Genomic DNA, 12,409 nt, shown 5'->3' with positions numbered 1-12,409 from the left:
CACCTTCGTTTTTCGGCGCAGACAGCAGACTCCACCCCACCGAGGCAACTGCAGCGCCAAATTAGAATTACACATCTGGGAAACTTTGGCAAAATATTTCTGGCGCAGAAAACGGGCATAACTCTGGCAATACGCCAGAAAACCGGCTTGGGGAAAATTGAGCCCTTCAATTTTGATTTCCAAAATTAGCATTTTTATTTTTAATCAGAATGATAAAAAAAGCTGATGTTTCATGTGATTACTGATGGTGCAGAAAATTCTACTGGGATGTCAATAGGAGGCAGCCAATACATTTGAACTTCTATGTATAATAGACAGAGCTCCAGTTGGAAGCACTTTTCCATTAAACAAGAAAATCGCTATGTGATGCATCCTCCATATGACATTAAATTTATTCTGAATGTTGTGTTGCAGCACTTATGTTTCTGCCATAAACACAGAAGACCAGCACTAGCAATCCTTCTACTACTGCTCCAGTCATAATCTTTTAGAGTACTAACAGCTACACATCTCTTCAATGTTGAAGACAGTGAACTTTGGTGTGGAGGACATCTTGAATGATGAGACCAAAAGCAACAGATCACTTTTTTCCCCCCACAGTCAAACAGGATTACAATATTCTATCACTGGATGCATATAGATTTTATAGAATACAGAAATTCCCAACAGCAACAATTGGGGCTGAGCTTTCCTGAGGACACAGAATTTTCTAGCAGCTTTTCCAGCCTTCTTCGCTACTTGTTTATCCTGGCATAGATCAGTTACGATTGATAGGTCACAGAGTAGAATGTTTGTATCTGTTTGGGATCTTTTCAGAGCAAAGCTAGGTCGACAACAGCTAAGGTGCCACATAAAAGGCTATTGCACAGGATAAAAGTTCACGGGGTTGGGGGTAATATGCTAGCATGGATAGAGGATTGGCTAACTAACAGAAAAGAGAGTCGGGATAAATGGGTCATTTTCAGGTTGGGACCTCAATTATTTACAATCTATATTAATGACTTGGATGAAGAGACCGAGTGTAATGTAGCCAAGTTTGCTGATGATACAAAGATGGGTGGGAAAGCAAGTTGTGAGGACACACAAAATCTGCAAAGCAATATAGACAGGCTGTGAGTGGGCACGCATTTGGCAGATAGAGTATAATGTGGAAAAGTGTGAGATTATCCACTTTGGCAGGAAAAATAAAAAAGTAAATTATTATTTAAATTGAGAGAAATTACAAAATGCTGCAGTACAGAGGGACCTGGGGGGTCCTTGTGCATGAAACACAAAAAGTTAATATGCAGGTACAGCAAGTAATCAGGAAGGCAAATGGAATGTTGGCCTTTATTGCAAAGCGGGTAGAGTATAAAAGCAGAGTAGTCCTGCTACAACTGTACAGGATATTGGTGAGGCCACACCTAGAGTACTGCGTACAGTTTTGGTCACCTTATTTAAGGAGGTATTGGAGGCAGTTCAGAGAAGGTTCACTAGGTTGATTTCTGAGATGAAGGGGTTGACTTATTTAGAAAGGTTGAGCAGGTTGGACCTATACTCATTGGAATTTAGAAGAATAAGAGATAATCTATTGAAACATATAAGATACTGAGGGGGCTCGACAAGGTAGATGCAGAGAGGATGTTTCCCCTCATGGGGGAATCTAAAACTCGGGGGCATGGTTTCAGAATAAGGCGTCGCCCATTTAGAACTGAGATGAGGAGGAATTTCTTCTCTCAGAGGGTTGTAAATCTGTGGAATTCTCTGCCCCAGAGAGCGTTGGAGACTGGGTTATTGAATATATTTAAGGTGGAGATAGACAGATTTTTGAGCAATAAGGAAATAAAGGAGCTGAGCCCAGGATTAGATCAGCAATGATCTTATTAAATGGTGGAGCAGGCTCGAGTGGCCAGACGGCCTACTCCTATTTCTTATGTTCTTATGTCATTGCCTTTCTTTCTTAGCACTAAGGATGATGTTCATTTGTCCATCTGTCCCTATCTTCTCAAGTAATTTAGTCAGCACAGGAATTTCAGATGGTAAATTAGCCTTACTTTTGTAAAGTGATAAGCAATGTTTTAATTGAGATCAAATAATATTGAAAACATTTGAAGTTCAACAATAATATAGCTCTTGTGCACAAGTGGAGCCTGAATGAGCTACTTTAGAAATCTCCTGTCCCCAGAGATATACATCAATGCATAATGCTAAGTCTTGTTTTAGTTACATACGTCAGTGTCCTGGCAGTGGGGCTGGTATTTCTCAATGATTCCAATATGAACAGCATTTCTGTGTAATGTTCAATACTTTTTTAAATAAATGTATTAAATTTTCTTCTAACCAAATGGATAAGTACTCAACCCCCAAGACTAAACTCTGTCCTATTACAAGGAGTCAAGTGTGAGTAGAAGATATTCAATATTGCTTGTGTCAGTATTGTATTCCTTCACCCCCATTTCTTATGTTTTACCAAATTAACCTGGTGTTTGGGGGGGGGGGGGGGGGGGGAAAGAGAGGCGGGGGGAAAATGAGGTCTGAAATGAAATATTGGATGAATCTTCATGGCAGACTACTAGTCAATCGTTGGAAAAATCCCATATCACAAATAAACAAACTAAAATTGCCTATACATCAAGCATTTTAGGAAACTGAAATAAATCAAACACAGATTTAGGGGCAACTAAAACTTACCCTTTTAAAAGCCATGGGTTTATAGATGTCAGGGCTAATAGCTTAAGAAAAAACCAAATAGCAGTTGGGAAAAATCCAAGGGTAAAGATCTGTACAAACATGTGAAGTTTTACATGCATCAAAGCACTCGTCAGCTCCTGAAATAAAAGGGAGAAAAAAGTGGATCCAATTTTAAAATAGCAGATGTTTACACAAAAGCGGGAATAAAACTAAAATCCAGATGCTTTGTTTCCATTTTTTTCACAAAAAACTCAAGCTAAATACTTCAAGAAAATCTTCAAATGATCTTCTAGGTTTGTTCTGTCTAGAATACTCATCGTCTCAAAACTATTACATCATAAATATAAAACACCAGAATACTGCTTTGTTAGTCTTTTAACAGTATAACTAAGGATTTCTTCATACTTCTAATCATCTTCTAGCTAGTAAAATGTAATATTATAAACAATATATCAGCCTTACTTAATGGTAACACTCTCACCTCCAAGTCAGAAGGCTGTGGGTTCATGCCCCACACCAGACACTTGAGCACATAATTTAGGCCAAGGGGCTGCTCCACTGTTGAGGTGCCATCTTTCAAATGAGGCATTGAAACAAGGCCTTCTTTTCCCCTTCAGATAAAAGATCCCATGGCATGGTTTGACGAGGAGCAGGGGAGTTTTTTTTCACTATCCTGGCTAATATTTAATCCCTCAAACGACATTTTTAAAACATAAATTATTTTTTATCTCATTGCTATTTGTGGAACCTTGCTGTTGCGTTTCTCTACATTATAAAAGTGTCTACACTTCAAAAGTACTTCATTGCTTTGAAGTGCTTTGAACATCCTGAGGATGTTAAAGGCGCTCTATAAATGCAGTTATTTCTTTCATTATACTTTAACAGGGGGAAAAAGCAATAGGCTATATCACTATCGAAACATAGACAAGAGTGGTGTGATGTCCACTGGTCATTATGTTGTTTCTAGTTTTAGATAAGTATCAGCTTTTTCTAATTTTCCATTTTAGATTAAATGGTAAATATGGTGGTTTATTAATGTCATAACAATTAGAAAGAACAATCATTTTTGTAGCACCGTATCACATATCTGAGAAGTGCTAAACAGAGACTGTGTTACATTGTAGTGAAGTCACTATTGTTAAGTGGACAATCATGCCATAATGCACAAAGCAAGCTCCCTTCAAGAGTAATGAAATGGGGAGGCGGGTTCTGGCAGGTTCCAACAGGGGGAGGTCCGGGGCAGATGAGGCCACAACTTTTCTTGTGGGTTTCTACTTGCCTTTTGAGCCTCTTCATCCTTCTCAACAGCTGCCAACCTGCCTTCAACCTGGTGGGAAAGCCATGGCAGCTTCTCACTCCGACCCAGATTAAAATGCAATCAGGGAAATATATATTCCTCTATTATAATGATTACTTACTTGCTTCATTTTTTTGTAAAATAAATTTGGTTATTATGAATTTAAAACTTTCTCTGATGTTACATTCTATGGCTTTCAAAAGCCAGAGTCAGATCTTATGGAAGCACAAGATAGGTCTAGTAGCTACAGGTAATTGTCAAGGCAGGTTCATTTTCCCAGGAAAAATGCCAAAAGCTTACCCAGGACTCAAGGCAAGGATAGACACTCTCAAAAGGTATGGGATTAGGGACTCGCCCATGAGAGGGTCAAATTAAACTAGGATAATGAGGTTAGAAATTACCTAAAATGTAACCATTTGCTTATTCTAGTTCTCAGTTACTGATGTTGTCAGTCATATGGGCTAGACTTTCCACTTTTGTGCAGATTGCCCAAAAATGGGCGTTATTTCCAGCGCGGGTGGTAAATATGGGTTTTCAGATCGCCGGATTATCACCCATTTTCAAACCCCTAGTTTCCAGTTTATAAAATGGGTGTTACCACGAGCGATCTGAAATGGGCGTTAACATTAAATCTCTCTGACCTTCTGCCATAAAGTGTTGCCATCCTTAGCAACAGCATGGCAACGCTCGTTTCCCGCGATTCAGGAGGTCAGGGGTCATCATTACATGCGCATAAGAGGAGACAGAGAGAGAGGGAGCAGAGAAGGACTGAAGGCTTGTGTGGGTGCTTGTTTGGCTGCTTTGGGAGGTAGGAGGGAGAATTTCAACCTCAATACAAAATTGTGAGAAAAAAAGTTAGCTGTTACCAGCCAGATATTTTGTCTAATTTGGTGCCTAAAATGGAGAGACAGACTATTATCTGAATGGTGACAGATTAGGAAAAGGGAAGGTGCAACGAGACCTGGGTGTCATGGTACATCAGTCATTGAAGGTTGGCATGCAGGTACAGCAGGCGGTTAAGAAAGCAAATGGCATGTTGGCCTTCATAGCGAGGGGATTTGAATACAGGGGCAGGGAGGTGTTGCTACAGTTGTACAGGGCCTTGGTGAGGCCACACCTGGAGTATTGTGTACAGTTTTGGTCTCCTAACTTGAGGAAGGACATTCTTGCTATTGAGGGAGTGCAGCGAAGGTTCACCAGACTGATTCCCGGGATGGCGGGACTGACCTATCAAGAAAGATTGGATCAATTGGGCTTGTATTCACTGGAGTTCAGAAGAATGAGAGGGGACCTCATAGAAACGTTTAAAATTCTGACGGGTTTAGACAGGTTAGATGCAGAAAGAATGTTCCCAATGTTGGGGAGGTCCAGAACCAGGGGTCACAGTCTGAGGATAAGGGGTAAGCCATTTAGGACCGAGATGAGGAGAAACTTCTTCACCCAGAGAGTGGTGAACCTGTGGAATTCTCTACCACAGAAAGTAGTTGAGGCCAATTCACTAAATATATTCAAAAGGGAGTTAGATGAAGTCCTTACTACTCGGGGGATCAAGGGTTATGGCGAGAAAGCAGGAAGGGGGTACTGAAGTTTCATGTTCAGCCATGAACTCATTGAATGGCGGTGCAGGCTAGAAGGGCTGAATGGCCTGCTCCTGCACCTATTTTCTATGTTTCTATGTTTCTATGAGAGAGTGGAGGAGGCGACACAGCATGCTGTGGAGACTGACGTTGGTGAGAGCAGTGAGCTGGGAGTGGAGTAATTGGGAGGATGAAGAGAGCAAGGAGATTCTCGGACAAGGCAAATGCCTCCCTCATGCAGGAGGTCAAGTCACGCTGGGATCAATTGACCCAGGGAGGGCGTGGAAAGCCCATCCCAAAAGCCTACCAGAAGATATGGGCAGAGGTGGTCTCGTCGGCGACTGAGGTGCGTGAGGGCAACCAATGCCGAAAGCGATGGAACGACCTTGTCGAATCCGCCAGAATAAGTATAACATTTATTGACATGAACTTATATATTTATATAATTTGATTTGTAAGTGTCATGAGTGATTAAAATCAAATACGAGGTCTTTCACTTTTACTGGGAATGTTGGACTCAAAGCCTGCGGTCACGGCGTATGCCTTTAGGTAAAGAATAATAATTTTCATTATAATCATGATTACATCTGTCGGTTATGTGTTGTATCGCTGAGGCCTACAAAAGGCCCGTCAGTCCGGGGAGTAGCAGCGTCAAGTCGAGAGGCGGAGCGGGAGATCGCTGAGGCCAGCTGGTGCTGCTGCAGCAGGGAGAGATGGCAAAAAAGTAGAAAGAAATAGAAGGGTGAATTCGCAGCCAAACGGGTAAGTAATTGGCTGGCGATTGGTGAGTAGTTTTTCCTTTTCTTTATCAGTAAGTAACCTTTTAGCATTATGCCAAATTAAGCTAATCTAAGGGTTAAATCATGGCAGGAGAGCTCGGACACGTATCATGCTCCTCCTGTGCGATGTGGGAAGTCAGGGACGCTTCCACTGTCCCTGATGACTACATGTGCAGGAAGTGCATCCGCCTGCAGTACATTACAGACCGCATTGCGGCATTGGAGCTGCGGGTGGATTTACTCTGGATCATCCGCGATGCTGAAGATGTCTTGAATAACACGTTTAGTGAGTTGGCCACACCGCAGGTAAAGGTTACACAGCCAGAGAGGGGATGGGTGACCAGCAGGAAGAGCAGTGCAAGGAAGGTAGTGCAGGGGTCCCCGGCGGTCATCCCCTTCCAAAACAGATACACCGCTTTGGGTACTGTTGAGGGGGATGACTCATCAGGGGAGGGCAGCAGCAGCCGCTGCCAAGTTCATGGCACCGTGGGTGGCTCTGCTGCACAGGAGGGCAGGAAAAAGAGTGGGAGAGCTATAGTGGTAGGGGATTCTATTGTAAGGGAAATAGACAGACGTTTCTGCAGCCGCAACCGAGACTCGAGGATGGTATGTTGCCTTCCTGGTGCAAGGGTCAAGGATGTCTCTGAGCGGGTGCAGGGCATTTTGAAGGGGGAGGGTGAACAGCCAGTTGTCGTGGTGCATATAGGTACCAACGATATAGGTAAAAAACGGGATGAGGTCCTACAAGATGAATTTAGGGAGCTAGGAGCTAAATTAAAAAGTAGGACCTCAAAAGTAGTAATCTCAGGATTGCTACCAGTGCCACGTGCTAATCAGAGTAGGAATCGCAGGATAGCTCAGATGAATACGTGGCTTAAGGAGTGGTGCAGGAGGGAGGGATTCAAATTCCTGGGATATTGGAACTGGTTCTGGGGGAGGAGGGACCAGTACAAACCGGACGGTCCGCACCTGGGCAGGGCAGGAACCAATGTCCTAGGGGGAATGTTTGCTAGTGCTGTTGGGGAGGAGTTAAACTAATATGGCAGGAGGATGGGAATCTATGCAGGGAGACAGAGGGAAGTAGAATGGGGGCAGAAGCAAAAGATAGAAAGAAGAAAAGTAAAAGTGGAGGGCAGAGAAACCCAAGGCAAAAATCAAAAAGGGCCACATTATAGCAAAATTCTAAAGGGGCAAAGTGTGTTAAAAAGACAAGTCTGAAAGCTCTATGCCTCAATGCGAGGAGTATTCGGAATAAGGTGGATGAATTAACTGCGCAGATAGCAGTTAACGGGTATGATGTAATTGGCATCACGGAGACATGGCTCCAGGGTGACCAAGGCTGGGAACTCAATATCCAGGGGTATTCAACATTTAGGAAGGATAGACAGAAAGGAAAAGGTGGAGTGGCATTGCTGGTTAAAGAGGAAATTAATGCAATAGTAAGGAAGAACATTAGCCTGGATGATGTGGAATCAGTATGGGTGGAGCTACGGAATACCAAAGGGCAGAAAACGCTAGTGGGAGTTGTGTACAGACCACCAAACAGTAGTAGTGAGGTTGGGGACAGCATTAAACAAGAAATTAGAGATGCGTGCAATAAAGGTACAGCAGTTATCATGTGCGACTTTAATCTACATATTGATTGGGCTAACCAAACTGGTAGCAATGCGGTGGAGGAGGATTTCCTGGAGTGTATTAGGGATGGTTTTCTAGACCAAAATGTCGAGGAACCGACTAGAGGGCTGGCCATACTAGACTGGGTGATGTGTAATGGGAAAGGGCTAATTAGCAATCTTGTTGTGCGAGGCCCCTTGGTGAAGAGTGACCATAATATGATAGAATTCTTTATTAAGATGGAGAGCGACACAGTTAATCCAGAGACTAGGGTCCTGAACTTAAGGAAAGGGAACTTCGATGGTATGAGACGTGAATTGGCTAGAATAGACTGGCGAGTGATACTTAAAGGGTTGATGGTGGATAGGCAATGGCAAATATTTAAAGATCACATGGATGAACTTCAACAATTGTACATCCCTGTCTGGAATAAAAATAAAAACGGGGAAGGTGGCTCAACCGTGGCTAACAAGGAAAATTAAGGATAGTGTTAAATCCAAGGAAGAGGCATATAAATTGGCCAGAAAAAGCAGCAAACCTGAGGACTGGGAGAAATTTAGAATTCAGCAGAGGAGGACAAAGGGTTTAATTAGGAGGGGGAAAATAGAGTATGAGAGGAAGCTTGCTGGGAACATAAAAACTGCAAAAACTTCTATAGATATGTGAAGAGAAAAAGATTAGTGAAAACAAGCGTAGGTTCCTTGCAGTCAGAATCAGGTGAATTTATAATGGGGAACAAAGAAATGACAGACCAGTTAAACAAATACTTTGGTTCTGTCTTAATGAAGGAAGACATAAATAACCTTCCAGAAATACTAGAGGACCGAGGGTCTAGTGAGAAGGAGGAGTTGAAGGAAATCCTTATTAGGCAGGAAATTGTGTTAGGGAAATTGATGGGATTGAAGGCCGATAAATCCCCGGGGCCTGATGGTCTGCATCCCAGAGTACTTAAGGACGTAGCCCTAGAAATAGTGGATGCATTGGTGATCATTTTCCAACAGTCTATTGACTCTGGATCAGTTCCTATGGACTGCAGGGTAGCTAATGTAACACCACTTTTTAAGAAAGGAGGGAGAGAGAAAACATGTAATTATAGACTGGTTAGCCTGACATCGGTAGTGGGGAAAATGTTGGAATCAATTATTAAAGATTAAATAACAGCACACTTGGAAAGCAGTGACGGGATCGGTCCAAGTCAGCATGGATTTATGAAAGGGAAATCCTGCTTGAGAAATCTTCTAGAATTTTTTGAGGATGTAACTGGTAGAGTGGACAAGGGAGAACCAGTGGATCTGGTGTATTTGGACGTTCAAAAAGCTTTTGACAAGGTCCCACACAAAAGATTGGTGTGCAAAATTAAAGCACATGGTATTGGAGGTAGTGTACTGACATGGATAGAGAACTGGTTGGCAGACAGGAAGCAGAGAGTCGGGATAAACGGTCCTTTTCAGAATGGCAGGCAGTGACTAGTGGGGTGCCGCAGGGCTCAGTGCCGGGACCACAGCTATTTGCAATATACAATCATGATTTGAATGAGGGAATTGCGTGTAATATCTCGAAGTTTGCAGATGACACTAAACTGGGTGGCGGTGTGAGCTGTGAGAAGGACGCTAAAAGGCTGCAGAGTGACTTGGACAGGTTAGGTGAGTGGGCAAATGCGTGGCAGATGCAGTATAATGTGCTAAATGTGAGGTTATCCACTTTGGTGGCAAAAACACGAAGGCAGATTATTATCTGAATGGCAGCAGATTAGGAAAAGGGGAGGTGCAACGAGACCTGAGTGTCATGGTATATCAATCATTGAAAGTTGTCATGCAGATACAGCAGGAGGTGAAGAAGGCAATTGGTATGTTGGCCTTCATAGCTAGGGGATTTGAGTATAGGAGCAGGGAGGTCTTACTGCAGTTGTACAGGGCCTTAGTGAAGCCTCACCTGTGTTCAGTTTTGGTCTCCTAATCTGAGGAAGGAAGTTCTTGCTATTGAGGGAGTGCAGCGAAGGTTCACCAGACTGATTCCCGGGATGTCAGGACTGACATATGAGGAGAGACTGGATCGACTGGGCCTGTATTCACTGGAGTTTACAAGGATGAGAGGGGATCTTGTAGAAACATATAAAATTCTGACAGGACTGGACAGGTTAGATGCAAGAAAAATGTTCCCGATGTTGGGGAAGTCCAGAAACAGGGACACAGTCTAAGGATAAGGGGTAAGCCATTTAGGACTGAGATGAGGAGAAACTTCTTCACTCAGAGAGTTGTTAACCTGTGGAATTTCCTGCCGCAGAGAGTTGTTGATGCCAGTTCATTGGATATATTCAAGAGGGAGTTAGATATGGCCCTTACGGCTAAAGGGATCAAGGGATATGGAGAGAAAGCGGGAAAGGGGTACTGAGGTGAATGATCAGCCAAGATCTTATTAAATGGTGGCGCAGGCTCGAAGGACCGAATGGCCTTCTCCTGCACCTATTTTCTATGTTTCTATGTATCAGTCTCTGTGACAATACCTAGCAATATCACGCAATGATCTCATGCCATGTCATCCTGTTGTTACCTTTTGCAGAAGAAGCTTTCGAGGAATAGGGCTGAGCAGAGGCGAACGGGTGGGGGATCACCAGTCATCATCGAACTCACCGATATAGAGGAGCGAGTGCGTGCACTAGTGCGGACCCACCCCCGGTCGGCCATACAAGCAGCTGTAAAACCTGAAGTGATGCCACGTTATTAAAGTATACACCATTGTGTGATGTAAAGTCAATAGATGCCACAACCACTCATATCCGAACAATAATATATGATCGACGATTGCTAAAAGTATCCTCTAAATAATGTTGGCCTCATGAGAATCATTGCAATGCAGAGTGTGTTGATGGTCATGAAATGTGATATCTGTGATGATTTTGAGAGCGGTGGTGCTTTTGTCGTGCATTTGCTGTGTGTAGCGCTGGACTCACCTAGCATCCCCTTCTCCTCTAATAATCTCATTTGTGTTTTGCAGCTCAGCCAGCAGCGCGTCCCCAGGCAAGACCACCGAGCCCAGAAGGTGGGGGCGCGGGGCCGGACTCACCGGACGATCCTACATCTGATGCTGAGGAAGTCCAATTCTCGCCCGTCAATCTGCTGGGTCTGTTCTCTACAGAGGACAGCGCAAACTTTGAGCAGCCTGCATCGCCAGGCTCCAGAACACATTCGACCCAAACACCATCTCGTGCTTCTGCGGCCATTCACTCTTCCACTCTGGCGGTATCGGGCCCAAGCACCTCGCCACAGGGGAGCCCAGTTGTCCCCAGGACAGCGCCGACCCCACGGAGGTTTCTTAGAAGCGGCAGGTCTGCTCCACGAGCGGCAGATCAGAGCGGCAACATGGTGGACTTGTGCAGGAGGACTCTTGACATAGGTCAGCAGATCCTTCAAATATAGGGGGGCATATCCCGACAGCTGGCCAGCATCTCCGGCACCATGACAGAGTACATTCCACGGATGGCGGAGACCCTGAAGGCGATAGCCAGGAACACTGGTGGCAGAGGCCTCCCAGTAGTCCTGGAGCGTGGCACTACACCCCAAGGTGCTGCACCCCCATTGCCAATGACACATGCGAGGCAGAAGCAACATCTTGCTTCTGGATCGGAGAATGTTCCCACCTCGGGACCCCCCGCTCCCGTATCCGTGCAATCACCGGCTCTGCCTTCATCCCCCCCAATGAGGCACCGCCTGAGGAGCGCCTCCGCCAGGCGGCCTGGAGTCAAGAGGGGTCGAGGTGGGGGTGAAGGAAAGTGAGGTGCATTTCCGCAGGTGAGGCTTTGTTATATTTCCATATCGGTGTATGTAATTTGTTGTAAGATATGGGGTGAGGGGGGAGGGGGGACACCTTGTTGGTTTGCATTTGTGTTCTGTGTTGCTGGAAATGTTGACCATTTGATTGATGTCAATGTTTTAAAATGTGTTGTGGGGTGGGGTCCGGTGTTTTTGACAGTTATACAGGCAACTCTCGATTATCCGCGTCCCTCGGGGATTGGGCTATGCCGGATAAACGATTTCTCCGTTAGAGCAATTGACATTATAAAGTTAAAACCCGATGCCTTCCCGGGCCAAAAGGACTCCGAACGCACTGCCCGATGTCTTCCCAGGCCAAAGGACTCCGAACACACCGGCCCGATGCCTTCCCAGGCCGAAAGGACTCCGAACACACCAGCCCGATGCCTTCCCAGGCCGAAAGGACTCCGAACACACCGGCCCGATGCCTTCCCAGGCCGAAGGGACTCCGAACGCACTGCCCGATGCCTTCCCAGGCCAAAAGGACTCCGAACGCACTGCCCGATGCCTTCCCAGGCCGAAAGGACTCCGAACACACCGGCCCGATGCCTTCCCAGGCCGAAAGGACTCCGAACACACCGGCCCGATGTCTTCCCGGGGTAAAGGACTCCGGACACACCGGCCCGATGCCTTCCCGGGCCGAAATTTTAAATCCCGTTACAA

General features: G+C 44.9%; 1 protein-coding gene across 9 annotated transcripts in view; it reads right to left on the bottom strand.

Annotated features, from left to right (window-relative positions):
- slc10a7 (solute carrier family 10 member 7) overlaps window positions 1-12,409 on the bottom strand; it is a 542,484-nt gene that overhangs the window by 514,880 nt on the left and 15,195 nt on the right. For 5 of the 9 annotated variants that reach the window (XR_011588257.1, XM_070864899.1, XM_070864909.1 and 2 more), the window contains exon 3: window positions 2,671-2,807. The exons of the other annotated variants lie outside the window; for them this stretch is intronic. Coding sequence is in view for 4 of the 5 variants with exons in the window: in XM_070864899.1 (XP_070721000.1) it covers window positions 2,671-2,807 (137 nt within the window). In the remaining variant the exon portion in view is untranslated. The remainder of the gene's footprint in view (window positions 1-2,670; window positions 2,808-12,409) is intronic. 9 annotated transcript variants of the gene reach the window in all.

The sequence above is a fragment of the Pristiophorus japonicus genome, chromosome 2, assembly GCF_044704955.1.
Source record: "Pristiophorus japonicus isolate sPriJap1 chromosome 2, sPriJap1.hap1, whole genome shotgun sequence".
In the NCBI taxonomy this organism is placed as follows: Eukaryota; Metazoa; Chordata; class Chondrichthyes; family Pristiophoridae; genus Pristiophorus; species Pristiophorus japonicus.
This window is presented reverse-complemented; position numbering and strand designations above follow the sequence as displayed.